Source organism: Mobula birostris, chromosome 28 (genome assembly GCF_030028105.1).
Source record: "Mobula birostris isolate sMobBir1 chromosome 28, sMobBir1.hap1, whole genome shotgun sequence".
NCBI classification, from domain to species: domain Eukaryota; kingdom Metazoa; phylum Chordata; class Chondrichthyes; order Myliobatiformes; family Myliobatidae; genus Mobula; species Mobula birostris.
Window position 1 is genome coordinate 7,733,176 of NC_092397.1, and position 27,061 is coordinate 7,760,236.

General features: G+C 53.5%; 1 protein-coding gene across 1 annotated transcript in view; it reads right to left on the bottom strand.

Annotated features, from left to right (window-relative positions):
• Positions 1 to 7,670: 7,670 nt before the first annotated feature.
• Positions 7,671 to 27,061, bottom strand: part of LOC140189297 (fermitin family homolog 3-like) — an 86,673-nt gene continuing 67,282 nt past the window's right edge. Inside the window, exons 8-15 of the mRNA XM_072245995.1 lie at positions 26,313 to 26,444; positions 22,240 to 22,289; positions 20,341 to 20,462; positions 17,082 to 17,188; positions 15,012 to 15,233; positions 13,949 to 14,073; positions 13,188 to 13,329; positions 7,671 to 9,475 (exon numbers count right to left, since the gene is read on the bottom strand). Coding sequence (XP_072102096.1) covers positions 9,296 to 9,475; positions 13,188 to 13,329; positions 13,949 to 14,073; positions 15,012 to 15,233; positions 17,082 to 17,188; positions 20,341 to 20,462; positions 22,240 to 22,289; positions 26,313 to 26,444 — 1,080 coding nt within the window. The 3' untranslated portion in view covers positions 7,671 to 9,295. The remainder of the gene's footprint in view (positions 9,476 to 13,187; positions 13,330 to 13,948; positions 14,074 to 15,011; positions 15,234 to 17,081; positions 17,189 to 20,340; positions 20,463 to 22,239; positions 22,290 to 26,312; positions 26,445 to 27,061) is intronic.

Below are 27,061 nucleotides of genomic sequence, written 5' to 3' on the forward strand. Positions count from 1 at the left end.
GAGTGAAAGAGAGTTGAGTATGTTTTCAATGTGTGTATGAGAAGATCTGCATGTGTGTGGGAGAGAGACTGTGTGTTATGGATTTTGTTTATGTGATCTTTATGTCTGCGGGAAATGGTGTGCATGTGTGAGTATGTATTTTCTGTGGGGAGGGGTGGGTCCGTGTGTGTGTGTGTGTGTGTGTGTGTGTGTGTGTGTGTGTGTGTGTGTGTGTGTGTGTGTGTGTAGTGCATCTCCAGTGCCCTCTCTCAGTGCCAGGGTGACGGTTGCCCCCACTCGCTGCTCTCAGTGCTGCCGGCTTGGCACAGGCAGGCCGCGGTGATCTGGTTCACACTGTGGGCTGCATTCCAGGGGCAGAGGATTTCCCGGAGCACAGGAAACCAGGGCAGAATTATAGTTCTAAATGACAGCCTGCAACAGCGTGGTCTGGGGGAAATAGGGGAAGGGAGAGGGCGAGAGAGGGGATGGGGGCGAGGAGGAGAGAAAGGGAGGGAGTGAGGGGGACAGTGGGGGAAAGAGAGTGAGAGAGGGGAGAGAAGGGGAGAGGGGCAGGAGAGAGGCAGGAGGAGGGGTAGGGTGAGTGGAGGGGGAGAGAGACAGACAGAGAGGGAGGGACAGAGAGAGTGGCGAAGAGATAGACTGTGAGAGAGCATAGCAAGAGAGAGAAAGTAAAAGGGGAGAAAAAGGGGGGGCAACAAGAGAGAGAGGGGAGGCAGAGAGCAAGAGAGGGTAGAAGGGGAGGGAGATGGGGAGACTGAATGTGGAGGGGAGAAAGTAAGAGGTATAGACAGGGTGGATAACCAGTACCTGTTTCCCAGGGCACGAATAGCAAACACCAGAGGGCATATGTACAAAGTTAAGGGAGGGAAGTTTAGGGGACACATTGGGGGTAAGATTTTTTTACACAGAGGATTGTGGGTGCCTGGAATGACTTGCCAGGGATGGTGGTGGAGAGTAAAATATTAGGGGTATTTAAGAGCCTCTTGGACAGGCACATGGATGAAAGAAAAATAGAGGGCTACGGGGGAAAAGTTTAAAGGGAACATTAGTGGTGGTGGGGGGGCTTCTTCACACAGAGAGTGGTGGGAGTGTGGAACAAGCTGCCAGCTGAAGTGATAAATGCGCGCTCACTTTTAACATTTAAGAAAAACTTGGACAGGTACATGGATGAGAGGTGTACGGAGGGATACGGTCCAGGTGCAGGTCAGTGGGACTAGGCAAAACAATGGTTCGGCACAGCCAAGAAGGGCCGAAAGGCCTGTTTCTGTGCTGTAATGTTCTATGGGTAGTATGTTTTTTTAAAAAGGAATATATGGGTCAGCACAACATCGAGGGCCGAAGGGCCTGTACCGTGCTGTGGTGTTCTAGTGTCTAGTGTCAGAGGGGGAGAGGGGCAGAAGGTGAGAGAGAAAGTGGGGGAGGGAGGGTCTAACAGAATGTAGAGGGGAGAGGGAGTGAGTGGTAAAATGTGGATAGAAGAGGAGAGAGTGACAGAAATGTGGAGGATAGAGAGGGCGAGAGAGAGAATGTAGACGATGACGAGAGAGAGAGAGAATGTGGAGGATAAAGAGACAGGGCGAGAGAGACAGAATATGAAAGGTAAAGAGGAAGAGAGAGAGAGAGACAGTCTCGTCCCTAAACATCTCAATGTTCACTCTTTTCCCTAGATGCTGCTGGGCCTGCTGAGTTCCTCCAGCATTTTGTGTGTGTGTGTGTGTCTGTTGCTTTGGATTTCCAGCACCTGCAGACTTCCTCTTGTTTGTGAGAGGACATGGAGCAGTAAGAGAATGGAGGTAGAGAGAGGGCGAGAGAGCGGATGAGGTGCAGTGGCGGTACGGAGGGTGTGGAGGGGGATTGGAGGGAAGGGAGGGGTCGAAGGAGGAGGGTGCTGGAAGTAAGACAGTGAGTCAGAGACAGACGAGAGAGGGAGAAGGGGGGGAAGGTGGAGATGACAGAGATAGCATAAGTCAGGTTGGTAGAGAATGCGGATAAGGATTCCACTGAAACTCAGGCACCAGGAGACAGGTTCAGACAGAAACGAGACACAGACAGAAACAGGCTCAGCTTACTGATTTATTGACAAAGTGAAGACAAGTCCCAGCAATCTTCCCGACACACGAGGCGCGGTAACCGATCTGGTTGCAGGAGGCTTGGGGGAAAGTCCCCTTTCCAGGGCCAGTTTGTGGGTGGGGAATTCCCGCACTCCTACCCCCCCGAGCTCAGGGATCCTGCCGCTCCCGACACGGGCGCTTTGGGAGGAGGCAGGAGACCCTGAGATAGAGGAGCAGAATTAGGCTATTTGGCCCGTCGAAAAGCGGAGCGGGATTCTACCTGGTCGGCCTTGCTTCCTCTGGCAAACTGGGATCGTGGTGCACCCACCCTGTAGCTTTGGCTCAAAGATTGGCACCATGCCCAGAGGAGTGCCCCTTGGAATCTGGCCTGAGTGAGGTGGTCTCACGGGGAACGGGAGGGGCGGATCTCAATGAGAGATAACACAACGGCCCACAATGTTGTGCTGACCCCCTTAACCTACAGTAAAGGCAACCGTTAGTCTTGCGAGACCATGGATCTGCGCCTGGAAAGTCTTCACTCTCCAGGGCGCAGGCCTGGGCAAGGTTCTATGGAAGACCGGCAGCTGCCTATGCTGCAAGTCTCCCCTCTCCAGGACACCGATGTTGTCCAACGGAAGGGCATTAGGACCCATACAGCTTGGCACCGGTGTTGTCGCAGAGCAATGTGTGGTTAAGTGCCTTGCTCAAGGACACAACATGTTCCCTCACTGGGGCTGGAACTCACGACCTTCAGATTGTTAGTCCAATGCCTTAACCGCTTGGCCACGTGCCCACACTAACCTACAGTACTGTGCAAGAACCTTAGGTAGACACACAGTACCGTACTTGTCAATGCGGAGCGGAGAGCGAGTTTGTAAATCTGGCGGGGAGCAAAGGATGTTAGGGTTGGTGAGGGTGGAGGGAGAAGGGGGGGAGTGTGGGACAGGTGGCAGAGGAGGAGTGTCAGGGCGGGGTGGAGGGTGGTGTGGGGTGCAGACACACCCGGCCCTGAGACACCAGGCAGGGTCATTTGATTCCAAACAATTCATTTATTGATCATCACAGGATTTCTCTCTGGTGCTTCCCTCTCCCTTCCCCTCTTCCCAACCATGATTCCCCTCTTCCTGTCCCCTTCCCACCCTCGGTCCACAATGGAGACCCATATCAGAATCAGGTTTATCATCACCCACATATGTCACGAAATTTGTTTTTTTTTTTGCCTAGGACTTTTACACAGTAATAGAAGTTCTCTAAGATCAATCTAACCCTTCTCTCCCACATAGCCCACCATTGCTCTTTTATCCAGGTGCCTTTCTAAGAGTCTCTTAAATGTGGATTCATCTGTAATATCATCTCAGTTTTCCTTCCTACGCAGATGTTGCCTGACCCACTGGGTATTTCTAGTGTCTCCTTTCAGTTTCAGCACCAGAGCTGGTAGAGGAGGTGGGGACAATTTCAATGTTTTAGAGCGGAGATTTCTCGACCTGGGGGCCCACAAACCCCTCAGTTAATGGTAGGTGTCCATCACACAAAAAAGTTTGGGAGCCCCTGTTTTTGAAGCATTCTCACAACACGCTGGAGGAACTCAGCAGGTCGGGCAGCATCCGTGGAAAAGAGATGGTATGTGAGGTGTTGCTCCTCCTCACATACTGTCTAGGTAGTCTCCAGCCCCTTGGTATGAACATAGAATTCTCCAACTTCCGGTAATTCCCTCCCCCTCCCTTCCCCTATCCCTATTTCACTCTGCCCCCTCCCCCAGCTGCCTATCACCTCCCTCATGGTTCCACCTCCTTCTACTACCCTTTGTGTTTTCCCCTATTCCTTCTTCACCTTTCCTGCCTATCTCCTCCCTGCTTCCCCTCCCCCACCCCTTTATCTTTCCCCTTTCTGGTTTTTCACCTGGAACCTACCAGCCTTCTCCTCCCCACCCTCCCCCCACTCTTCCTTATAGGGCCTCTGCCCCTTCCCTCTTCAGTCCTGACGAACGGTTCCGGACTGATCGTTTCCACGGATGCTGCCCGACCTGCTGAGTCCCTCCAGCGTGTTGTGAGTGTTGCTTTGACCCCAGCACCTGCAGATTATTTTGTGTTTTTGAAGCATTCTGACAGACAGATAACACATTTAAAGCAGAGGTTGATAGGTTCTCGATTAAAGGTGTCAAATGTCATGGAGAGAAGGAAGAAGAAGGGGGGGTTGATAAATAAATCAGCTGTGGCAAGGCAGAGATACATCTCTACCAAAGAAGGTTTGAGGAGCTCCTTCCCTCCGCTAGCCCGCAGGTCACCCTTGGGCAAGATGTAGCAGCTGCTTAACCCCCCCCCCCGATCAGGGGCACGTGAAACCATGAGAGCAGGCGGTGGATGGTCGTACGAGCAGCCGGTGCAGATCACAAGTCCCGGTTATGTGACCACTGCCACCAGGCTAGACAATCTCTGAAGGGTATTGATAATGGCTGGGGGCGGGGGGGGGGGTCACCTGTCTTGTAAAGACACTGCCCAGAAGAATTCAATGGCAGAGCACTTCGGTGGAAGAAATTGGCCAAGAACAGTCACAGTCCCTCCTCCTCTCTCTCTGTGATGCTGAAGACTTCCCCGGCTGGTTATATTTGTAATTAATTTAGATCACTTTGTAGAGATCTGTTCTCACTTTGACATGAAAGAGAGTTTTTTTCTTTTGATTAGTGTCAAAAAAAGCCGAATTAAATCCACTGAGTTTCAATGTAAAATAATAAAACATGAAAACTTCCAAAAGTGATGAATACTTCTGTATACAAGGGCCAAGCACTCGGAGGACACACTGCCATCAACAGCACACTGACAATGTCTCCTCACGTGGTGACAAACCGTTGGCAAGATGGGAGAACCAGTGCACCCAACCATCAACCACCCGCGCGACACACCTTCCGAATTATTTCCATCACCTTGGTCTCCGTGAGCGAGAGTTGGTCGATGTTCTGCTCACCTTGCAGGGTGCGAGGGGTGAACTGTGGCAGGTCTCTGCTCAAGGGTGGCTGCTTTCCCCAACCCCCTGCACCCCCCTCCCGTCCTCCTGCGAGTTACAGCACCGAAACAGGCCCCCCAATCCTCCACATCTATGCCGACCCTTTTTCTGCCCTCATCCCACCTGTCCGCATTCGGCCTTCCCAACTCCTCGCCCATTCCAGGGCCCACCTGAGAGGAAAGCTAAAGAGCGGCTCGATTTGTCAACTCGTCCGCCGAAATTTGCGGTGAATTGCGTTGTTGGCGCCGAATCAAATCGGCGAGGGTTGCGACGGGCGGCCCGCAAAGTGCCGCCACGCTTCCGGCGCCGTGGCAAGCCCACTACTCACCGGTGCTAACTGCTACGTCTTTGGAGTGTGGGAGGAAGCCAGTGCCGGCGGAGGGAACCCACGCGGTCGGAAGGGGCGGGGAGGGAGAGAGCAGACAAACTCCTGAAAGTCGGCAGCGGGAAACGAACACCGATCGGTGATGGCCGCCTCCGTGCCTCTTAAACACACCTCCTGATTCCATCACCTTCTCTGGCAGTGTGTTCCTGTTATCGAAGGCTTTGTGTGGGTGAAAAAAAAACACACACACACAAACCCTTCCAATCAGAAACTCCCTCCTCTCACCTTCAACCTGCTCAGTCTTGCTCCTTCCACGGGGAATAGATTCTGACTACTTGCTGAAAAGACCCGACGCAGACTGGGAGACTGTTTCGCTGAACACCTACGCTCTGTCCGCCAGAGAAAGCAGGATCTCCCAGTGGCCACACATTTTCATTGCACGTCCCATTCCCATTCTGACATGTCTATCCACGGCCTCCTCTACTGTCAAGATGAAGCCACACTCAGGTTGGAGGAACAACGCCTTATATTCCGTCTGGGTAGCCTCCAACCTGATGGCATGAACATTGACTTCTCTAACTTCCGCTAATGCCCCACCTCCCCCTCGTACCCCATCCGTTATTTATTTATATACACACATTCTTTCTCTCTCTCTCTCTCCTTTTTCTCCCTCTGTCCCTCTCACTATACCCCTTGCCCATCCTCTGGGGTTTTCCCCCCCCTCCCCCTTTTCTGTCTCCCTGGGCCTCCTGTCCCATGATCCTCTCATATCCCTTTTGCCAATCATCTGTCCAGCTCTTGGCTCCATCCCTTCCCCTCCTGTCTTCTCCTATCATTTTGGATCTCCCCCTCCCTCTCTCAAATCTCTTACTAACTCTTCTTTCAGTTAGTCCTGACGAAGGGTCTCGGCCCAAAACGCTGACTGTACCTCTTCCTAGAGACGCTGCCTGGCCTGCTGCGTTCACCAGCAACTTTGATGTGCATTGTCTGACTACTTGCCCTCTCTATGCCTCTCGTGATCTCAGCCTCCTCACTCCAGGGACAACAAGCCCAAGCCCATTCATTCCCCCTCCCAGAGGTGAATCTCCTCCGCACTCTCTTCGGCTCCATCGCACCCTTCCCGCTGTGGGGCAAGCAGAACCACAAACAGTTCCCCAAGAGCGGGTGTGACCTGTGTTTTGTAAAGTTGCGACATTACGCCCCAATTTTTATACTTTGCTGACCTTTGCCATGGTCCCAATGGGGTGTGGAGCTGGTTTGAGAAGAGGCAGATGGACTTCAATCTGGAAATGCACCTTGGAAGGTAGAGTACAGGGTTAATGGCAGAACCCTTAGCAGTGTGGAGGAACTGAGGGATCTTGGGGTCCATGCCCATCGATCCCTCAAAGCTGCCTTGCTAGTTGATAGTGTGGCTAAGAAGGCGTTTGGTGTGTTGGCCTTCGTTAGTCGGGGGGACTGAGTTCAAGGGCCGTGAGGTAATGTTGCTGCTGTACAAAACCCTGATTAGACCTCACTTGGAGTATTGTCTATTCACAAAAGAAAATGGTGAGTGCGTGGAATGGGCTGCCAACGACGGTGGTGGAGGTGGATACAATAGGGTCTTTTAAGAGACTCCTGGATAGGTACATGGAGCTATGGGTAACCCTATGTAATTTCTAAAGTAAATACATGTTCGGCACAGCCTCGTGGGCCCAAGGGCCTGTACTGTGCTGTAGATTTTCTATGTAAAAATCTGTAATGCTGGAAATCCAAGCAACACACACAAAATGCTGGAGGAACCCAGCAGGCCAGGCAGTACTGTGTTCAGTTCTGGTCGCCTCATTATAGGAAGGATGTGGAAGGTGCAGAGGAGATTCACCAGGCTGCTGCCTGGGTTAGGGAGCCTGTCTTATGAGGACGGTTGAAAATGTTAGGGCTTTTCTCTTTAGAGTGGAGGAGGATGAGAGGTGACGTGTATCAATAGACAAAGTGACCTTTCTCCCGGGATGGTGATGGCCAATACGAGAGGGAATAATGTCAGAGATAGTTTTCTTATTTAAACACAGAGAACAGTAAACTAGCTCAAGGGTGATGCTAAAGGCAGATTCACTAGGGGCATTTAAAAATGTTTCTGATAGGCATGTAGATGAAAGAAAAATGGAGGGAAGGTTTAGATCGATCTTGGAGGATATCGAGAGGTCAGCACAACACTGTGGGCCGAAGGGCCTGTACTGTTCTATTTAACAGACTCAATATCCTAAAATGCAGAAGAAAAAATTTGTTTAAATATAACAAATACTCTGATTTCTCAAAAACAAGATGAAAACCATGTGCTTTAATGTTATCTAGTTCTCTGTTTTTCTCTACATTCTGTTAGACAGTGCGTTATGTTACTAAAGAACTTTATTTAAACCTCTCTTCATAGAAAGATGTTGTTCGTGACTTTCCTGATTATGTACAGGTTTCAGACGCATGTGGGACCTCCTCCACAAACATCGTTTCATTCTTGTGATCCTTTGTGTACACTGACTCAACGTTGAACTGTGGAGTAGTGGGAAGAGTTTGGGTCCATTGACAACTGAACTGCAGTCAGCAGGTCCACTGGGAGTGAGGATAGTGTGGGTGAATGGGAAGGGGTGGGTCCCATTGGGAGTGAATGGGAAGGGGTGGGGTCCCATTGGGAGTGCAGACAGTGGGAGTGAATGGGAAGGAGTGGGATCCCATTGGGAGTGTGGATGGTGGGTGGAGATATGGCACACTGGGATTGCATGCTAAAGTTAATGGTCACTGGATTGAGTGGCTGGGCTTCCCAAATTAAACCTCAGCTCAATTCAGCCTCCAGTGGGTGAGCCAGCAAGTAGAGAGATGAAGTTATTCACTGAGTTACACAGGGATCCTGTTCCATTGGTCCTTTCCCCTCTCACACTCCTGCTGCCCCGCATCAGAACATTTCTGCAGAGAGATCGAGGTGGATTACTCCAGTTTCAATGCCACCTCCCCCTGGGGGGGGGGGGGGCAGTGGTGGTTTACTGGGTCCAGGCTGCTGGTTCCATGGGCTGTTTACCCAGGGACCCTGACCCAGTACCGCCTGCCCCCAGCAGGGGACCGAGGCCACGTCTGACCACCCAGACCAAACACCGGGTGCCCCTTCTTTCAATGGGCACTGGCAGGTCTGTTGATACTGGCTTGCCTCCCAGCAACAGAGAGAACTGGGACGAGGCCCGGAGAAATGGCCTTTTGCTGCTGTCTCGGTCGCGGAGGGAGAAAGGGGAGGAGAAATGAGAGAGGGGTGGTAATGGGTGAAGGGGCAGAGAGAGAGAGAGAGACAGAGAGGCAAGAGTGAGAAAGTGAAAGAAAAAGAAGGGATGAAGAAGGGAGAGAGAGAAAGAGAGGGGTGAAGGAGTGAGAGAGCGCGAGAGAGGAAGCGAGGAAAAAAGTTGGGATGAAGAAGGCAGAGTAAGAGAGAGAACAGAAAGAGGAGAGATGGAGGAGAGGAGTTCTAGGTGTGCAGACCTCTACCAGCTGTGTAACCCGGGAGAAGGAAAGCTTTGAGAAAAAGAGGGGAAAAGGCAGGAGGTGAGCAGATTAGAAGACGTTTGGGTGTCAGTAGCACGGACATCTCACAGCAAAAGGCAGCCCAACAGCGTCGGGGGAAACGGGGCTGGCAGTAAACCAGTATTCAGTTGACGAGAGCGTTGGACGGGTCTTGAACTTCCCACCACAGTAACCACAAAGAAATATTCAAAGCTCCCCTCCCCCCCACCCCCTCTGGAAGCACAGAGACTCTGCGCCCTCGAAGCTGTGCGCTGCGCTGCTTGCTGGATTAGTGAGATTAATTTAGTTAGCAGAGTTGAAAGGAAACCACTGTTTTCAGTCTCTCAACGCTCCGTGAATCCTCTTGGCGTCTGTGACAGGAGCGGTGCCTCCCAGCCAGAGCTGATCAGAGCGCTTCGTGTCCTCCGGTTAGTTTGTGGAAGAGTTCCTCATTCAGGGTCTCGTTCTGGTCCTTGGCACGGGTGGACAGGAAGATGTAGCCGCCGATATACTCGTGGACTATCTTGCAGTCGGCCGTCACACAGCTGAAGGCAATGTTGATATTTTCGTCAAACTCGATCGCGACCTAAAGGCACAAGGGGGAAAAGACTTCCGTCAGTTTAAAAAAGTTACAGGAGCTTATCGCCGACTCTGCGAAAACTTGTGTTGGAAGCGAGAGGCACCTGCACGGTTAATAACCCGCACAGGAGAGCAGTAAACGAACTACAGCAAACTCTCTCAATAGAAACGGGGCGATTTCTCCAGGAGTAACACAGTGAGTGGGGGAGAGTTACATGTATATCATAGCATTCAAATGAAATTCGGACAGGTACATGGATAGGAAGATCAGGGCTAAACACAGAAAAACTGAATGCACAGCGGAGTGTGTACTGACTGGCTGCATCAGGGTCTGGTACACAAGCAGACTGATTCCAGGAATGAAAGGGTTAACATACAGAAATCTTAGGCACCCTATGCGGTATCAGATGGCTTGGCCCTGATCTCAACAACATCCAGGCTGTCTGGGATCACCTGGACAGAATGAAGCCAAGGACTGCAGAAGAATTGTAGCAAGTTCTCCAAGACACTTGGAACAAAGGAGCTGGTTGTGGACTACAGGAGGAACTGAGGCGGGCTAACCCCTATTGGCATCAATGGATCTGGGGTAGAGAGGGTGAACAGCTTCAGGTTCCTCGCCATAAACATCACCGAGGATCTCGCGTGGTCAGTACACACCAGCTGTGTGGTGAAAAAGGCACAACAGACAGTTGAGCAAGTTTGGTATGAGCCCCCAGATCCTAAGGACTTTCTACAGGGGCACAATTGAGAGCATCCTGACTGGCTGCATCACTGTCTGGTATGGAAACTGTACTTCCCTCAATCGCAGGACACTGCAGAGAGTGGTGCGGACAGCCCAGCGCATCTGTAGCTGTGAACTTCCAACGATTCAGGACATTTACAGAGACAGGTGTGTAAAAAGGGCCCGAAGGATCATTGGGGACCCGAGTCACCCCAACCACAAACTGTTCCAGCTGCTACCATCCGGGAAACGGTACCATAGCATAAAAGCCAGGACCAACGGGCTCCAGGACGGCTTCTTCCACCAGGTCATCAGGCTGATGAACTCACGCTGACACAGCTGTATTTCTAAGCTACGTTGTCTGTTCTGTTGTATATCTTACTGTACATACTGTTTATTACAAATTACTATAATTTGCACATTCAGACGGAGACGCAACGTAAAGATTTTACTCAAGTACGTGAAGGATGTAAGAAATAAAGTCAATTCAAATTCATCTGATTTTCTTATAAAACTGCACGACAGTGTACCAGAGGGTACTGATGCTGTTTTAAAGGTCACAACAAATTTTTTGCTGCTCTTTATAGTAATTTTTTCTCTGATATTCAGAAAATTCTCCTTTCATTATTTTTGAAAGCATTTTCACTGTGATAATATGGGTATCCGTTAGTCTTGTGAGACCATGGATTAGCGCCTTGGAAGGTTTCCAGGACGCAGGCCTGGGCGAGGTTGTCTGGAAGACCACCATGCTGCAAGTCTCCCCTCTCCACGACACCGATGTTGTCCGAGGGAAGGGTACTAGGGCCGATACAGCTTGGCACCGGTGTCGTCGCAGAGCAATGTGTGGTTAAGTGCCTTGCTCAAGGACACAACACGCTGCCTCAGCTGAGGCTCGAACTAGCGACCTTCAGATCACTAGACCGACGCCTTAACCACTTGGCCACGCGCCAACGTTTTTGCTGTACAGATTTTCTTTTCACATGTGCCCAAGACTTTTGTCTTGGGGCCCGTCCTGGCTGGAGAGGAGCAATGTGGGGCGGGGGGGGGGGACCTCACTGAAACTGTGTACTCTCCGTCTTTGACACGTCTTCCAAGGGGTTGCGCGGCAAATGCTGGTCTTGCGGGCGACAGCCGGATGGATTCTCACCAGTCCCCGGAGGGTCCACGCTGGGCTGTCAGTGGCGCTGAACAGTTACCGCCTCCACAGCGGCCTTGTCTTTAGTAATATAGCGACGCAGCCCCCCACCCCGATTAACCTTAACCTGACCACGGGACAACTTATGGCGACCAACTAACCTACTGGTACGCCTTAGGACGGTGAGAGGAAACCGGAACACCTGAGGGTGGGGGGGGGGTGGAGATTGAAATCCAGGCAGTCCACGGGGAGGCTCCTTACAGAACGGCGGCGGAGTTGAACTCTGAACTCCGGGACGCTCTGATCTGCGCCAACCCCGCTACGCGATGGTGGAGCCCATCGAACAAAGCCTCGTCTCACCCATCAGCCATTTCGCCCCCTGAGGTGCCGGGCAAGTAATCGGGACTGACGGCTACTGAGTCACAGAGCGCAGAGAGAAACAGGCCTTTCAGCCCATCTGGGCCATGCTGGCCAAGATTCCCTCTATTTCCCCATGTTTATCTCACATCCCTCTCAACAGTTCCTATCCATGTACCAGTCTGGGTGTCTTTTCCATGTTAATATTCTGCCTCAAGATCTGTCATTGTTTGCTGTACACAAGTGAAAAGGAGAACGAAGTAATTGTTGCTCCAGATCTGATGCGGCCCATAAACACTCACTACGGTAAAGAACACAGTGGTTGTTGTGACGTGTCCAGTGTGGTAGCGTAGTGGGGTCATGCCTGTCGCTCTCACTCCCAGCTCCCACTGCTGGCGAGCAGTCTCGCGGACAGGAGAGCTGAATGTGTCAGTCTCTCCCTGCCAGTACACAGCCTCTCCTACAGCAAGCCTCACGTCGTGCCTCCTCGCCGGCGACACACGGAAACCGAACTCCTCTCCGACTCGGGCTGAGCTACAGAGGACGGGGAGGAGGTCCGGCCCCTGCACACGTAGCACGCAGGCCCACCGGTGTGTGGACACGCCCTGGTGCCCGTGAACCAGACCCCCAGCGATGGGTAAATAGCCCCACTGCCTCGCAGGCAGCCTCGGGAGAGACGAAGGCTACGGGAGTAAAACCCAGACAGCAAATCCGGAGTGGAGCCCCTGAGGCAGCCGGACGTCACCGGACATCCTTCCGGCAGCTCCTGCAGCCGAGCTGGTGACAGACGTATTGCTTCATAAGCTTTCCTTTGGACTCCACCGGTGAGGCCGAGAGGGGGATCTTGACGACTGGGCATCTCAGAATCTCCACACCTTCCACCCAGGCTTGTGATGATGATCATCACCCATTGTCCTTCGAGACAGATGGACGTCAACCAAGCTAGCTTACGTGTATAGATTGATTGTATGTACATAAAGTGACACTAGGTACGGGTGTGTCTGTACGCAAGGTGACTCTGACAGGAAATGGTAAAGTAGTGGCGGTGGGGTGGGTTAATGGGTGGGGGAATTGGCAACCGTTTTCTCCGGCCTTTCCTTCCTTATTTGGGTGAAAAAGCTGCCTCTTGGGTTCCTATTAAATCCTTCCCACTCTTTAACCTTAAACACCGTCCTGTGGCTCTAATTCCCCAACCCTTGGAAAAGACTGTCTTCATTCTCGTCCACTCCAAGGAATAACATCCCAACCTCCCTCCATAACTCAATCCCTTGGGTCCCCTGCAATTCCCCTCTGCACTCTGTCCAGCTTAACACCACCAGGGTGATAGGACTGCATACGATTTCCCAGATGTGGCCCCCCCTTCCCCAAGTCCTCCCGAGAGTCCGTGCGCCGATCTCGCGGATGAAGGTGAGGCCCCGGTGACCGCACTCATCCACCATGACGTCCCCCCCGCCCCAAATCCCAGAGGCCCCACCCCCGACTCTGCGAGGCCCCGCCCCACCCTACCTGTCGGATGTCCCAGTTGACGTTCCACTGCCTCATGTTGTTGAACCTCCAGGTCTTCACCACGTCGCCCACGCTGAGGTCGATGCGAATCAGGCGATTGGGCGCGATGCCCAGCACCTCCTCTTTCTTACAGCCCTTGAACCTGCCGGCACGGTCACAGCGTCAGGGCGCGCGCTGGTGGGGGAAGCCCCCCCCGCCTCGAAACCACCCACCTCATCCCGCCGCGCACCTGACTCCGCCTCCACCCGCTGCGGCCTCGGCCTGTGCAAACTGCAACGCGGTCCCACGTCAGTGACCTACACGGACCCCCGCGCCCTGTCGGCCCGGATCTCCCGCAGTCCCGCGACAGGGTCTGCGCACACCAGCGGCGGCGCGCGAGCATAGCGGTTAGCGTCACGCTTCACAGCGCCAGTTACACGGGCTTCAATTCCCGCCACTCTCCGTGAGGTGTTTGTACGTTCTCCCCGTGGCTGCGTGGGTTTCCTCCGGGTGCTCCGGTTTCCTCCCACAGTCCAAAGACGTACCGGTTGGCGGGTTAAAAATTGGGCGGTTTGGGCTCGTTGGGCAGAAAATTAAAAAGAAATTTAATTAAACCTGACGGGGATCCACTTTCGTCAGCGGAAGCAGTATATGTGGGTTTGGGTAGGTGCGTGGATGGGAACGATATGGAGGCTTGGTGGGACGAGGCAGGAAACCGGTCTAGCATGCGCTAGATGGGCCAAAGGGCCCGCCACCGCAGCACAGCGTTCTGCGGCCCTCACCTGACGACGAAGTAGGAGAGGCCGAACTCCGGCAGGGACTGCCAGGCTTGGATGAACTTCATCTTGGTCTCCATGAGCGAGAGCTTGTCGATGTTCTGGTAGGCCTCCAGGATGCGGGGGGTTAACTGCAGGAGGTCACCGGACGGAGGTTAGCCTGATCCTTGGCCCGCCCCGGGAATCGGACCACCGCCTCCCACTCGGGGGACTGGATGGTCAGGCGCCCCCCCCCGCCCCAATCTCCCCCCAGACCCAAACCACGGTTCAGTGCCAAGGATGAAGGATGGGGGGGGGGGGGGAGGAGGGGTAAGGTGGAGGTCCTGAGGTCACCCAGGTCACACTCCATTACCGGAGGGGGAGGTGGGGGTGTAAACACAGGCAGATACCTCCCCAAAACCTGCCCCCTAACGCACCAGGGAGGGGTATCAGATACACAGACCCTCCCCGATGGACCCAGCCCCCTGGAAGGGTATTCAGATAGACCCTGCTCCAGGGAGGGGGCATCAGACACACTGCCTAATACCCAAGGGGTATTAGGCAGACTGCTGCCTCAGCCCAGCCCCATGAAAGGGTATCAGACAGGCCTTGTCCCAGGGAGGGGTAACAGATACACGTACCTTGGCCTAGGCAGGGGAAAGGCAGACCCTGCTCCAGGGAGGGGGTATCAGACAGACCTATGGGAGGGGGGCTAACAGACACAGACTACTGCCCCCAGGGTAGGTATCAGATCCAGAGTCTGCGTGAGAGAGGGATATCACACAGGCCCAGGCCCAGGGATGGGTATCACACAGGCCCGGTCCCAGGGATGGGTATCACACAGGCCCAGGCCCAGGGATGGGTATCACACAGGCCCAGGCTCAGGGATAGGTATCACACAGGCTCTGTCCCAGGGAGGGGCAACAGACAGGCCCAGGCCCAAGGAGAGGTATTATATAAACCTAGGGAGGGGGAATCCTGGCCCCTGGGGAAGGTGATATCAGGCCGTGCCCTGGGGGTGGGGGGGGGGGGGTGGAGCATACAGACAGAATCCTGGCCGCCAAGGGAGATAACTTGAGGCCGGGCCCACCTGTTTGATTTTGTACTTCTTCTGGTAACGGTGGGACACCAGGGACCTGGTGTTGATGTCCTCGGCCCTGGCCTCGGAGGCAGCCTGTGGATTGGAGTTGGTCCTCTGCATGGTCAGGAAGGAGCGGATGTTCTGAACCTCGCTCTGGTACGAGCTGTCCGCCATGGTCTTGCTCTTGGCCGCTAACCGACAGGCTGCCATCCACTTGGCGTACTGCTCCTCCTGGGCCCAGCGGGGTGCGGGGTGGCGGGGGGAGGTGGAGAAAGCAGCGTTAATCCATAAACACACACACACACACACACACAACCCTCTCCCCACAATCCCCTGCCCCCATCCGTGCCCACCGTTCGGCCTGCACGGTTACAGGGAGCACCGCCCGGCCTACTCGCAAGGTGTTGCCACCTCTGAAGAACTCCTTCAGGTGGGTCAGCGCACCGCGTAGCCAATCACGTGGGAGGGGCTCAGGGCGTAGAAGCACGCGGACACGGCCGAGAGGCTCGGTTGTTGTTCAGACCAAACACTGGAATGGGGGAAGAAAAATGACTTTGACCGCGGAGTGACTGTTGGTGGCAGACGGGGCGTCGCAGAAACTGCTGATCTCCTGGGATTTTCCCACACAGCGTACTCTAGAGTTTACAGAGAGTGGGGCGAGATACAAAGGACATCCGGTGAGCGGCAGCTCTGTGGGCGAAAACGTCTTGTTAATGAGAGAGCTCAGGGGAGAATGGCCAGACTGGTTCAAGCTGACAGGAAGATGACAGTAACTCAAATAACCACCCGTTACAACAGTGGGGTGCAAAAGAGCATCTCTGAATGCACAACACGTCGAACCGTGAAGTGGACAGGCTGCAGCAGCAGAAGATGACGGACGTACACTCAGTGGCCATTTTATTAGGTACGGGTGTATGTGGTGAAATATGATTATGTTGTGACTGCCGTAGAGTGCAAGGCGTACAAGTTACGACAGGTTACGGTGAGAGGTAGACACACAGTCTGGCTGCAGCAGCACAGTGTCAGGGATAAAAATTGCTCTGAGTTACAAAAAAAAACCACGAAAGAGGAATAGCGAGGTAGCCAGACACACAGTCTTTGCTCGAGTCACCAACAAGAGAAAATCTGCAGATGCTGGAAATCCAAGCAACACACACACACACACAAATGCACAAACACGCACACACATACACAAACACACAGATGCACACACACGCGCGCACACACAAATGCACACATACAAAAACACACAGACGTACACACACAAACACACACACACACAGACGCACACAGTGCTGGAGGAACTCAGCAGGACAGGCAACGTCCAGGGACAAGAGTGAACGGTCGATGTTTCGGGCCGAGACCCTTCGTCAGGACCGGGCAAAAAAAAAAGATCAGAGGTCAGAGAAAGGAAGTGGAGGGTGGGGAGGGGAGGAAGAGGTACAAGGTGGCAGGTGACTGGGAGAGGGGGTGAAGTAAAGAGCTGGGAAGTCGACTGGTGAAAGAGTTAAAGGGCTGGAGAGGGGGAAGTCTGATAGGAGAGGACAGAAGGCCATGGGGGGGGAAAAGGGAAGGGGTTGGGCGAAGAGCCCCAGGGGGAGGTGATGGGCAGGCCAGGAGCTAGGGTGAGGGAGGGAAATGGGGATGGGGAAGGGGGGGAAGGGGGAAGTTGGAGAAATCGATGTCCATGCCATCAGGTTGGAGGCTACCCAGACGGAATACAAGGTGATGCTCTGCCAACTTGAGTGGTCTATTCCCCATATATTCACCCCGACCCCCCCCATACTTTACCCCTCACCATGGGGCAACTGGGGCCGCTCAGCCCACCGATACGTGTGGGACTCGATTCTTTACTGTCCCGTTGGCCTGAGACATGAGCCGTTTTTCTCTCCCCGCAGACGCCGCCTGACCTACCGAGTGTTTCCAGTGAAGTCCGTCTCTATTTGGTGACGCCGACGGGTCTCCTGTTGAGGGCACGCCGGGTTTTGTCCCACCACGCACCCCCAGTGGAGTGACCGTTAACTCTCCTCTCCCCCTCACCACTCCACCCACCCCCACCCCCCCCCCTCGGACACTCACGTTCTCACAGCGCAGAATAACCTCATTCATCCCCTCCGGGGCGGGGACCAGGAGCTTGATGCAGAACTTCTGGGCGCTGATGTTGACATCGGGAGTGACCTCGCAACCTGGGTGGTGGGGTCAGAAGTTCGGGGGTTAAAGGCATGAGGCAAAAGTTGGGCTCCCTCTGATGCCAGCCGGGAGATCTCCCCTCGTCCCATCGCGCCCGAGATGGCATCTTCCATCTGCGTGCCTGTCCCTAATGTATCCGCCTCCACCCACCACTCTCTGTGCAAGTATCCTACCTCTGACATCTCCCCCTACTTTCCTCCAATCACCTTAAAATTAAGCCCTCTCACAGTAGCCACCGCCACCCTGGGGGAAAAAAGTCTCTGGCTGTCTACTCGATCCATGCCTCTTGTCGTCACCTCTCATCCTTCGCTCTAAAGAGAAAAGCCCGCACTCGCACAACCTCTCCTCATAGAGACACGCTCTCCAATCCAGGCAGCATCTGGTAGATCTCCTCTGCACCCTCTCTAAAACTTCCACATCCTTCCTGTAACAAGGTGACCAGAACTGACCACGATACTCCAAGTGGGGGGTCTAACCAGCGTTTTTTAGAGCTGCAACGTTAGATCGCGGCTCTTGATCTCAATCCCCTGACTAACAAAGGCCAATGCACCACACACCTTCTTAACCACTCCATCAACTTGTGCTGCAAATTTGAGGGATCTATGCACGTGGACCCCTAGATCCCCCTGTTCCTCCACACTGCTAAGAATCCCGCCATTAACCCTGTATTCTGTATAAAGTATAAAGTATTCTGCCTACACCTGTGACACTTCATTCTGCATTCTGTTATTCTTTTACCTTGTTCTACCTCAATGCACCGTGTAATGATCTGGTCTGTATGAACACTGTGTGAGACAAGATCTTCACTCTATCTCGGTACCTGTGACAACAATAAACCAACTCCAAACAAGGACCGCGGTGGTTCAAGATCGTCGGAGCTCCCTTGGCCCCTGTTGAGCTACGCCCGAGACCGCGAGCAATGAGCGAACTTGTGCTTGCGTGGGGGATTTCAATATGCAGGTGGGTTGGGAAAAATCAGGTTGGAGCTGGATCCCAAAAGAAGGGATTTGTCGAGTGCCTGTGAGATGGCTTTGAAGAGCAGCTTGTGGATGAGAGCACTAGGGGAAAGGCAATTCTGGATTGAGTGTTGTGCAATAAACTAGATTTGATTAGTGAGCTGAAGATAAGGGAACCCTCAGGAGCCAGTGATCATAATATGATAGAGTGTCGGAGAGGGAGAAGCTGAAATCAGATGTATATGTATTACAGAGGAGTAAAAGGAGTTACAGAGTCATGAGAGAGGAGTTGGCCAAAGTTGATTGGAAGGGAACACTAGCAGGGTTGACAGCAGAACAGCGATGACTGGAATTTCTGGGAGCAATTCCAAAGGCGCTGGATAGATTCATCCCACAGAAGGAGGATACACTACTGTGGCTGACAAGGGAAGTTAAAGAGAGCTTAAAGCAAAAGAGAGGGATCTCTGCCCGCCGGCTCCTGTCTGTAACTGGTTCGACCTGTTTGCCAGGCCGAGGCGGCAAGATGGAACAATCCCCAGTGATTCCTAGCACAGCCCAGACAGAGACACGTGCCTGTAACTAGTAGAGTGGATAGGGGAGAACCAGTGGATGTGGTATAGTTGGATTTTCAAAAGGCTTTTGACAAGGTCCCACACAGGAGATTAGTGTGCAAACTTAAAGCACACGGTATTGGGGGTAAGGTATTGATGTGGATAGAGAATTGGTTGGCAGACAGGAAGCAAAGAGTGGGAATAAACGGGACCTTTTCAAATTGGCAGGCAGTGACTAGTGGAGTACCGCAAGGCTCAGTGCTGGGACCCCAGTTGTTTACAATATATATTAATGACTTGGATGAGGGAATTAAATGCAGCATCTCCAAGTTTGCGGATGACACGAAGCTGGGCGACAGTGTTAGCTGTGAGGAGGATGCTAAGAGGATGCAGGGTGACTTGGATAGGTTAGGTGAGTGGGCAAATTCATGGCAGATGCAATTTAATGTGGATAAATGTGAAGTTACCCACTTTGGTGGCAAAAACAGGAAAACAGATTATTATCTGAATGGTGGCAAATTAGGAAAAGGGGAGGTGCAATGAGACCTGGGTGTCATTGTACACCAGTCATTGAAAGTGGGCATGCAGGTACAGCAGGCGGTGAAAAAGGCGAATGGTATGCTGGCATTTATAGCAAGAGGATTCGAGTACAGGAGCAGGGAGGTACTACTGCAGTTGTACAAGGCCTTGGTGAGACCACACCTGGAGTATTGTGTGCAGTTTTGGTCCCCTAATCTGAGGAAAAACATCCTTGCCATAGAGGGAGTACAAAGAAGGTTCACCAGATTGATTCCTGGGATGGCAGGACTTTCATATGATGAAAGACTGGATGAACTAGGCTTATACTCGTTGGAATTTAGAAGATTGAGGGGGGATCTGATTGAAACGTATAAAATCCTAAAGGGATTGGACAGGCTAGATGCAGGAAGATTGTTCCCGATGTTGGGGAAGTCCAGAACGAGGGGTCACAGTTTGAGGATAAAGGGGAAGCCTTCTAGGACCGAGATTAGGAAAAACTTCTTCACACAGGGAGTGGTGAATCTGTGGAATTCTCTGCCACAGGAAACAGTTGAGGCCAGTTCATTGGCTATATTTAAGAGGGAGTTAGATATGGCCCTTGTGGCTAAAGGGATCGGGGGTATGGAGGGAAGGTTGGTACAGGGTTCTAAGTTGGATGATCAGCCATGATCGTACTGAATGGCGGTGCAGGCTCGAAGGGCCGAATGGCCTACTCCTGCACCTATTTTCTATGTTTCTATGTTTCTAAACGTTTTCTCTTGATTTTCAACTTAGGAGGGGATGGTCTAGGCTCAGCAGTCTAATAGAAGGACTAGTGAGAAGTACATTGTTTTCAACCGGCCATTCAGGCAACAGAAGTCTTGCTACTGCGTACACAGTCCAGTGTGACCATACCCGGAATCTCCATAAAAACTGAGAGGGAAAATGGATTGGCCAATGACTGGCAGACTCGATGGGCCAAATGGCCTAATTTTGCTCCAGTATCTTATGGATACTGCCTTTTGAAGATTTCCTCCAAACTACCCTGAGCTTCATTTTCTTGCGGGCTTTCACAGTAGAACAAAGAAATACAACAGAACCAATGAAAAACTCCACACAAGGAAAGGGCTGGAATGGGCTCACCTTTGAGGTTCATCTGGTGAATTGGCTCGCCAAAGGACTCCGGATTCTTATAACAGGATACTGTCATCTCTTTGAATATACACCAGTACTGCTTGTAGGCCTTCAGTGTTAACTTCTTGGGCCTGTGAGGCAACAAAGAGGTTTAAGTCCACCATCTCCCTGCATGTGGTATACTTGCAACCAGATGTTAGGCCGGTCCGGCCTCCTGGACCTCAGTAAATCCCGGGAGGGTGTCTCGAGATCACTGGCCGCGATAACGTTGCGAGAAGACCCGCTGGTTCGGAGTCCCGGAGAGCCAAGTTCAATGCCGGCCCCCGGCGCTGTCTGTGTGCGGGGTTTGTGACCTCGTGGGTCTCCCCACTGTGCTCTGGTCTCTTCCCAAATCCCAAAGGTGCGCGGGTGGGTTAATTGCTATGAATTGGGCCCCTGCACCCCTCCCTGTCTCTATAACCCACTCCGGTCCCTACAACCCTCCCTGTCTCTATAACCCCTCCGGTCTCTACACCCTCCCCGTCTCTGTAACCCCCTCCAGCCCCTACACCCCTCCCTGTCTCTGTAACCCCCTCCGGCCCCTACACCCCTCCCCGTCTCTGTAACCCCCTCCGGCCCCTACACCCTCCCCATCTTTGTAACACCCTCCGGTCCCTACACCCATCCCTGTCTCTGTAACCCCCTCCGGTCTCAACACCCTCCCCGTCTCTGTAACACCCTCCGGCCCCTACACCCCTCCCCATCTCTGTAACCCCCTCCGGCCCCTACACCCCTCCCCGTCTCTGTAACCCCCTCCGGCCCCTACACCCCTCCCCATCTCTGTAACTCCCTCCGGCCCCTACACCCCTCCCCATCTCTGTAACCCCCTCCGGCCCCTACACCCCTCCCCGTCTCCATGACCCACTCCGGTCACTACACCCCTCCCCATCTCTATAACCCCCTCCGGCCCCTACACCCCTCCCCGTCTCTGTAACCCCCTCCGGCCCCTACACCCCTCCCCATCTCTGTAACTCCCTCCGGCCCCTACACCCCTCCCCGTCTCCATGACCCCCTCCGGCCCCTACACCCCTCCCCGTCTCCATGACCCACTCCGGTCACTACACCCCTCCCCGTCTCTATAACCCGCTCCGGTCCCTACACCTCTCCCTGTCTCTGTAACCCCCTCTGGCTCCTACTTTGCTAACTTTAAAATATCATCGGCTTTCCGCTCTAAGTTTCGATTGACTTTGACACCTCTGTCTTTACTAACTTCAAAATATCATCAGCTGTCCGCTTGAAGTTTCGATTGACTTTAACACCTCTATCTTTATTCACTTCAAAACATTATCGGCTGTCCGCTTGACGTTTTAATGAACTTTTAACACTTTTATTGTCCTTACTAACTTCAAAATATCATCGGCTGTCTGCTTGAAGTTTCATTTGACTGTAACACCTCTATTGTGAATGGCGATTGATCTTGCAAGTAAGAAATTCGAACATATGCCATTTACAGTGTTCAATATCTGTAACTGATAAGTCAATTCTGTATAAAAATAGCAGTTTACTGTTCTGACTTGAGAACAGTGTGGGTGACTGGGTCTATGCTGTTCTTCTTGCGCACAATATAAAGTACGTTTGAGTCGTATGAGTGCGTGTGTTCTGCGTCCAGGTATTTTGGTTATTTAATTTAATTTTATTTTTGGCTGCAGTTACTCCGACATACAGAGAGGGGGAATGGTCACGGGGGGGATCAGGAGACTGAACTAGTCACTGGGCAATGGTTGAGCTCAGGGTGTAATGGGGAGGACAGACCAGTGTCAACACTCCCTACCAAACACTCAACTCCTGTTAACGTTCTCACATCGGACTGGGTCTGGACCTCCTTCCCGGACTGGCGGTACCTCCCCCCCGCCACGAGGGCCAACCTACCTGAAGAGCTTGAGGTTGTCTCGTAGCTCCGGAATCGAGGTGATGCTGTCCTGGAGAGGAGGAGGTCGGAATTCTTTAGCATTTCCCGGACCATGCTTCTTTCCCACGTTCCCCCACTCCCCATCCCAACACCAACCCCCATTCGTTCCCCATTGCCAGTGAGACATCCTGCTGGGCCATTCAATTTGGAAATATTCCACTCTTCGGGTTCAAGAGCCGTGGGGTAACGTTACAGCTATATAAGACCTTAGTTAAAACCCACTTGGAGGACTGTGTTCAGTTCTGGTCACCTCACTATAGGGAGGATGTGGATACTGTAGAAAGGGTGCAGAGGAGGTTTACAAGGATGTTGCCTGGATTGGAGGGCGTGCCTTATGAGAATAGGTTGAGTGAACTCGGCCTTTTCTCCTTGGAGCAACGGAGGATGAGAGGTGACCTGATAGAGGTGTATAAGACGAGAGGCATTGATCGTGTGGATAGCCAGAGGCTTTTCCCCAGGGCTGGAATGGCTAACACAAGGGAGCATCGTTTTAAGGTGCTTGGAAGTAGGTACAAGGGATAAGTTTTTCACACAGAGAATGGTAGGTGCGTGGAATGGGCTGCCAGCGGCGGTGGTGGAGATGGATACGATAGGGTCTTTTAAGAAGCTCTCAGGTAGGTACATGGAGCTTGGAGAAATAGAGGGCTGTGCAGTAGGGTAATTTTAGACAGTTTCTAGAGTAGGTTACATGGTTGGCACTGTAAGGTGCTGTAGATTTCGATGTTCTATGTTCACTCAAAGTCACTCCCAACACAAGCTGTCCAGGAGAGTCAGAGATGGAAACAAGCCCCAAGGCCCACTCACCCATTCTGGCTAAGTGCCCAAGTCAGCAGCACGTGGCCCGTTCCCCACCCTGGGGTCCTCAGACTCCTTGCTTGATGTTATTGGTCCATCCATGGCATTAAAAAAACCCTGCTCTAAACCTTTCATCTCCACGTACCAACCCAAATGTCTTTTAATCATTGTAACTGTACTCAGCTCCGTCACTTCCAGCTTGCTCTTTGCACCCAACGCCTCCCACGCAGAGAAACCCATTCAAGTCCTTTTAAATCTGTCCGATCTCACTCGAAACCAATCTCCCATGGTTTTGGACTGCACTCCCCTGGGACAAGGTCTGTCCCTCCTGCCCTCATGATCTTACAAGTCTCTCTCAGGTAACCTTTGAACCTTCTTCATTCCTTGGAAACAATCCCAACTGATCTGGTCTCCCGTTGAGACACAATCCCCTCCAGTACTGACAACGTCCCTGTGAATCTTCACTGCACCCTCCCTCCCCTTAATCACATTTCAGATAGCAACTATAAAACACACACACACACTGACCCTCACTGGGGGACGGTTTCCCACACACACTGACCCTCACTGGGGGACGGTCCCACACGCACACTGACCCTCACTGGGGGACGGTCACACACACACTGACCCTCACTGGGGGACGGTCCCACACACACACTGACCCTCACTGAGGGACAGTCACACACACACTGACCCTCACTGGGGGACGGTCCCACACACACACTGACCCTCACTGGGGGACGGTCACACACACACTGACCCTCACTGGGAGACAGTCCGACACACACACACCGACCCTCACTGGGGGACGGTCCCACACACACACTGACCTTCACTGGGGGACGGTCCCACACACACACACTGACCCTCACTGGGGAATGGTCCCACACACACACTGACCTTCACTGGGGAATGGTCCCACACACACACACTGACCCTCACTGAGGGATGGTCCCACACACACTGACCCTCACTGGGGGACAGTCCCACACACACACTGACCCTCACTGGGGGATGGTCACACACACTCACACTGACCTTCACTGGGAGACAGTCCCACACACACACACACACACACACACACACTGACCCTCACTGGGGGACGGTCCCACACACACACTGACCCTCACTGAGGGACAGTCACACACACACTGACCCTCACTGGGAGACAGTCCCACACACACACACTGACCCTCACTGGGGGACGGTCCCACACACACGCTGACCCTCACTGGGGAATGGTCCCACACACAGACTGACCCTCAATGGGGAACAGTCCCACACACACACTGACCCTCACTGGGGAATGGTCCCACATACACACTGACCCTCACTGGGCGACGGTCCCACACACACACACACTGACCCTCACTGGGGAATGGTCCCACACACACACTGACCCTCAATGGGGAACAGTCCCACACACACAGACACACACTGACCCTCACTGGGGGACAGTCCCACACACACACACACACACACACACACTGACCCTCACCGGGGGACGGTCCCACACACACACACACTGACCCTCACTGGGGGACGATCTCACACACACACACACTGACCCTCACTGGGGGACGGTCACACACACACACACACACACACACACTGACCCTCACTGGGGGACGGTCCCACACACAGACTGACCCTCAATGGGGAACAGTCCCACACACACACTGACCCTCACTGGGGAATGGTCCCACATACACACTGACCCTCACTAGGCGACGGTCCCACACACACACACACACACTGACCCTCACTGGGGAATGGTCCCACACACACACTGACCCTCAATGGGGAACAGTCCCACACACACACACACACACTGACCTTCACTGGGGGACAGTCACACACACACACACACACACACACACACACACACACACTGACCCTCACTGGGGGATGGTCCCACATACACACTGACCCTCACTGGGGAATGGTCCCACACACACACACACACTGACCCTCACTGGGGGACAGTCACACACACACACACACACACACACACACACACTGACACTCACTGGGGAATGGTCCCACACACACACTGACCCTCACTGGGGAATGGTCCCACACACACACTGACCCTCACTGGAGGACGGTCCCACACACACACACACACACACACACACACACACACACACACACACTGACCCTCACTGGAGAATGGTCCCACACACACACTGACCCTCACTGGGGGACGGACCCACACACACACACTGACCCTCAATGGGGAACAGTCCCACACACACAGACACACACTGACCCTCACTGGGGGACGATCTCTCACACACACACACACACACACACACACACACACACACTCACACACACACACACACACACACTGACCCTCACTGGGGGACGGTCCCACACACACACACACTGACCCTCACTGGGGGACAGGTCCACACACACACCGACCCTCACTGGGGGACGGTTCCACACACACTGACCCTCACTGGGGAACGGTCCCACACACACACTGACCCTCACTGGGGGACGGTCCCACACACACACTGACCCTCACTGGGGGACAGGTCCACACACACACTGACCCTCACTGGGGGACGGTCCCACACACACACTGACCCTCAGTGGGGGACAGGTCCACACACACACTGACCCTCACCGGGGGACGGTCCCACACACACACACACACTGACCCTCACTGGGGGACGATCTCACACACACACACACTGACCCTCATTGGGGGACGGTCCCACACACACACTGACCCTCACTGGGGGACAGGTCCACACACACACTGACCCTCACTGGGGGACGGTTCCACACACACTGACCCTCACTGGGGAACAGTCCCACACACACACTGACCCTCACTGGGGGACAGGTCCACACACACACTGACCCTCACTGGGTGACGGTCCCACACACACACTGACCCTCACTGGGGGACAGGTCCACACACACACTGACCCTCACCGGGGGACAGTCCCACACACACACACACTGACCCTCACTGGGGGACGGTCCCACACACACACTGACCCTCACTGAGGGACAGTCCCACACACGCACTGACCCTCAATGGGGAACAGTCCCACACACACAGACACACACTGACCCTCACTGGGGGACGGTCTCACACACACACACACTGACTCTCATAGGGTCTCACACACACACAGACGCACGTGTGCACACAGTAACACGAAAATAACAGAGACACATGATTACAGAGGGGCAGGAGCAGCAAAATCCCCTTTACCAGGACATCCTTTGGGCTCGATCCCTCCAGCTTCACCTCCAGAGTGGATAGTGCGGCCTCCACCTCATCCATGTCTGAGTCCTTCTGGGTTTCCTCGATATCCCCGGACTGCGAGCACTTGTTTATGTGGTACTGGTTACGGACAAGATGAAACACCATCAGGACTGGCAGCCCGAGACCCCCACCCCACGTTACGGACTCGTCCAGATCACCCGGTCGATGCCTGACGTCAGGATCAGCAGTGAGAACAGACCCTGGTCTTATCCAGTCTGCTGCCTGGTGATAGGGTACAGCCAGAGGGTGTCCAATCCAGATTGACCCCATCCAGGGAGATCTGACCAGACTGGGTACAGGGAGTTTCACTCAGTGTCTGACCCCGGGGGTGTGTGACGGGACGGTGCGGAGGGAGATTCACTCTGTGTCTGACCCCGGGAGTGTGTGATGGGACGGTGCGGAGGGAGCTTCACTCTGTGTCTGACCCCGGGGGTGTGTGACGGGACGGTGCGGAGGGAGATTCACTCTGTGTCTGACCCCGGGAGTGTGTGATGGGACGGTGCGGAGGGAGCTTCACTCTGTGTCTGACCCCGGAGTGTGTGATGGGACGGTGTGGAGGGAGCTTCACTCTGTGTCTGACCCCGGGAGTGTGTGATTGGACGGTGTGGAGGGAGCTTCACTCTGTGTCTGACCCCGGGAGTGTGTGATGGGACGGTGTGGAGGGAGCTCCACCCTGTGTCTGACCCCGGGAGTGT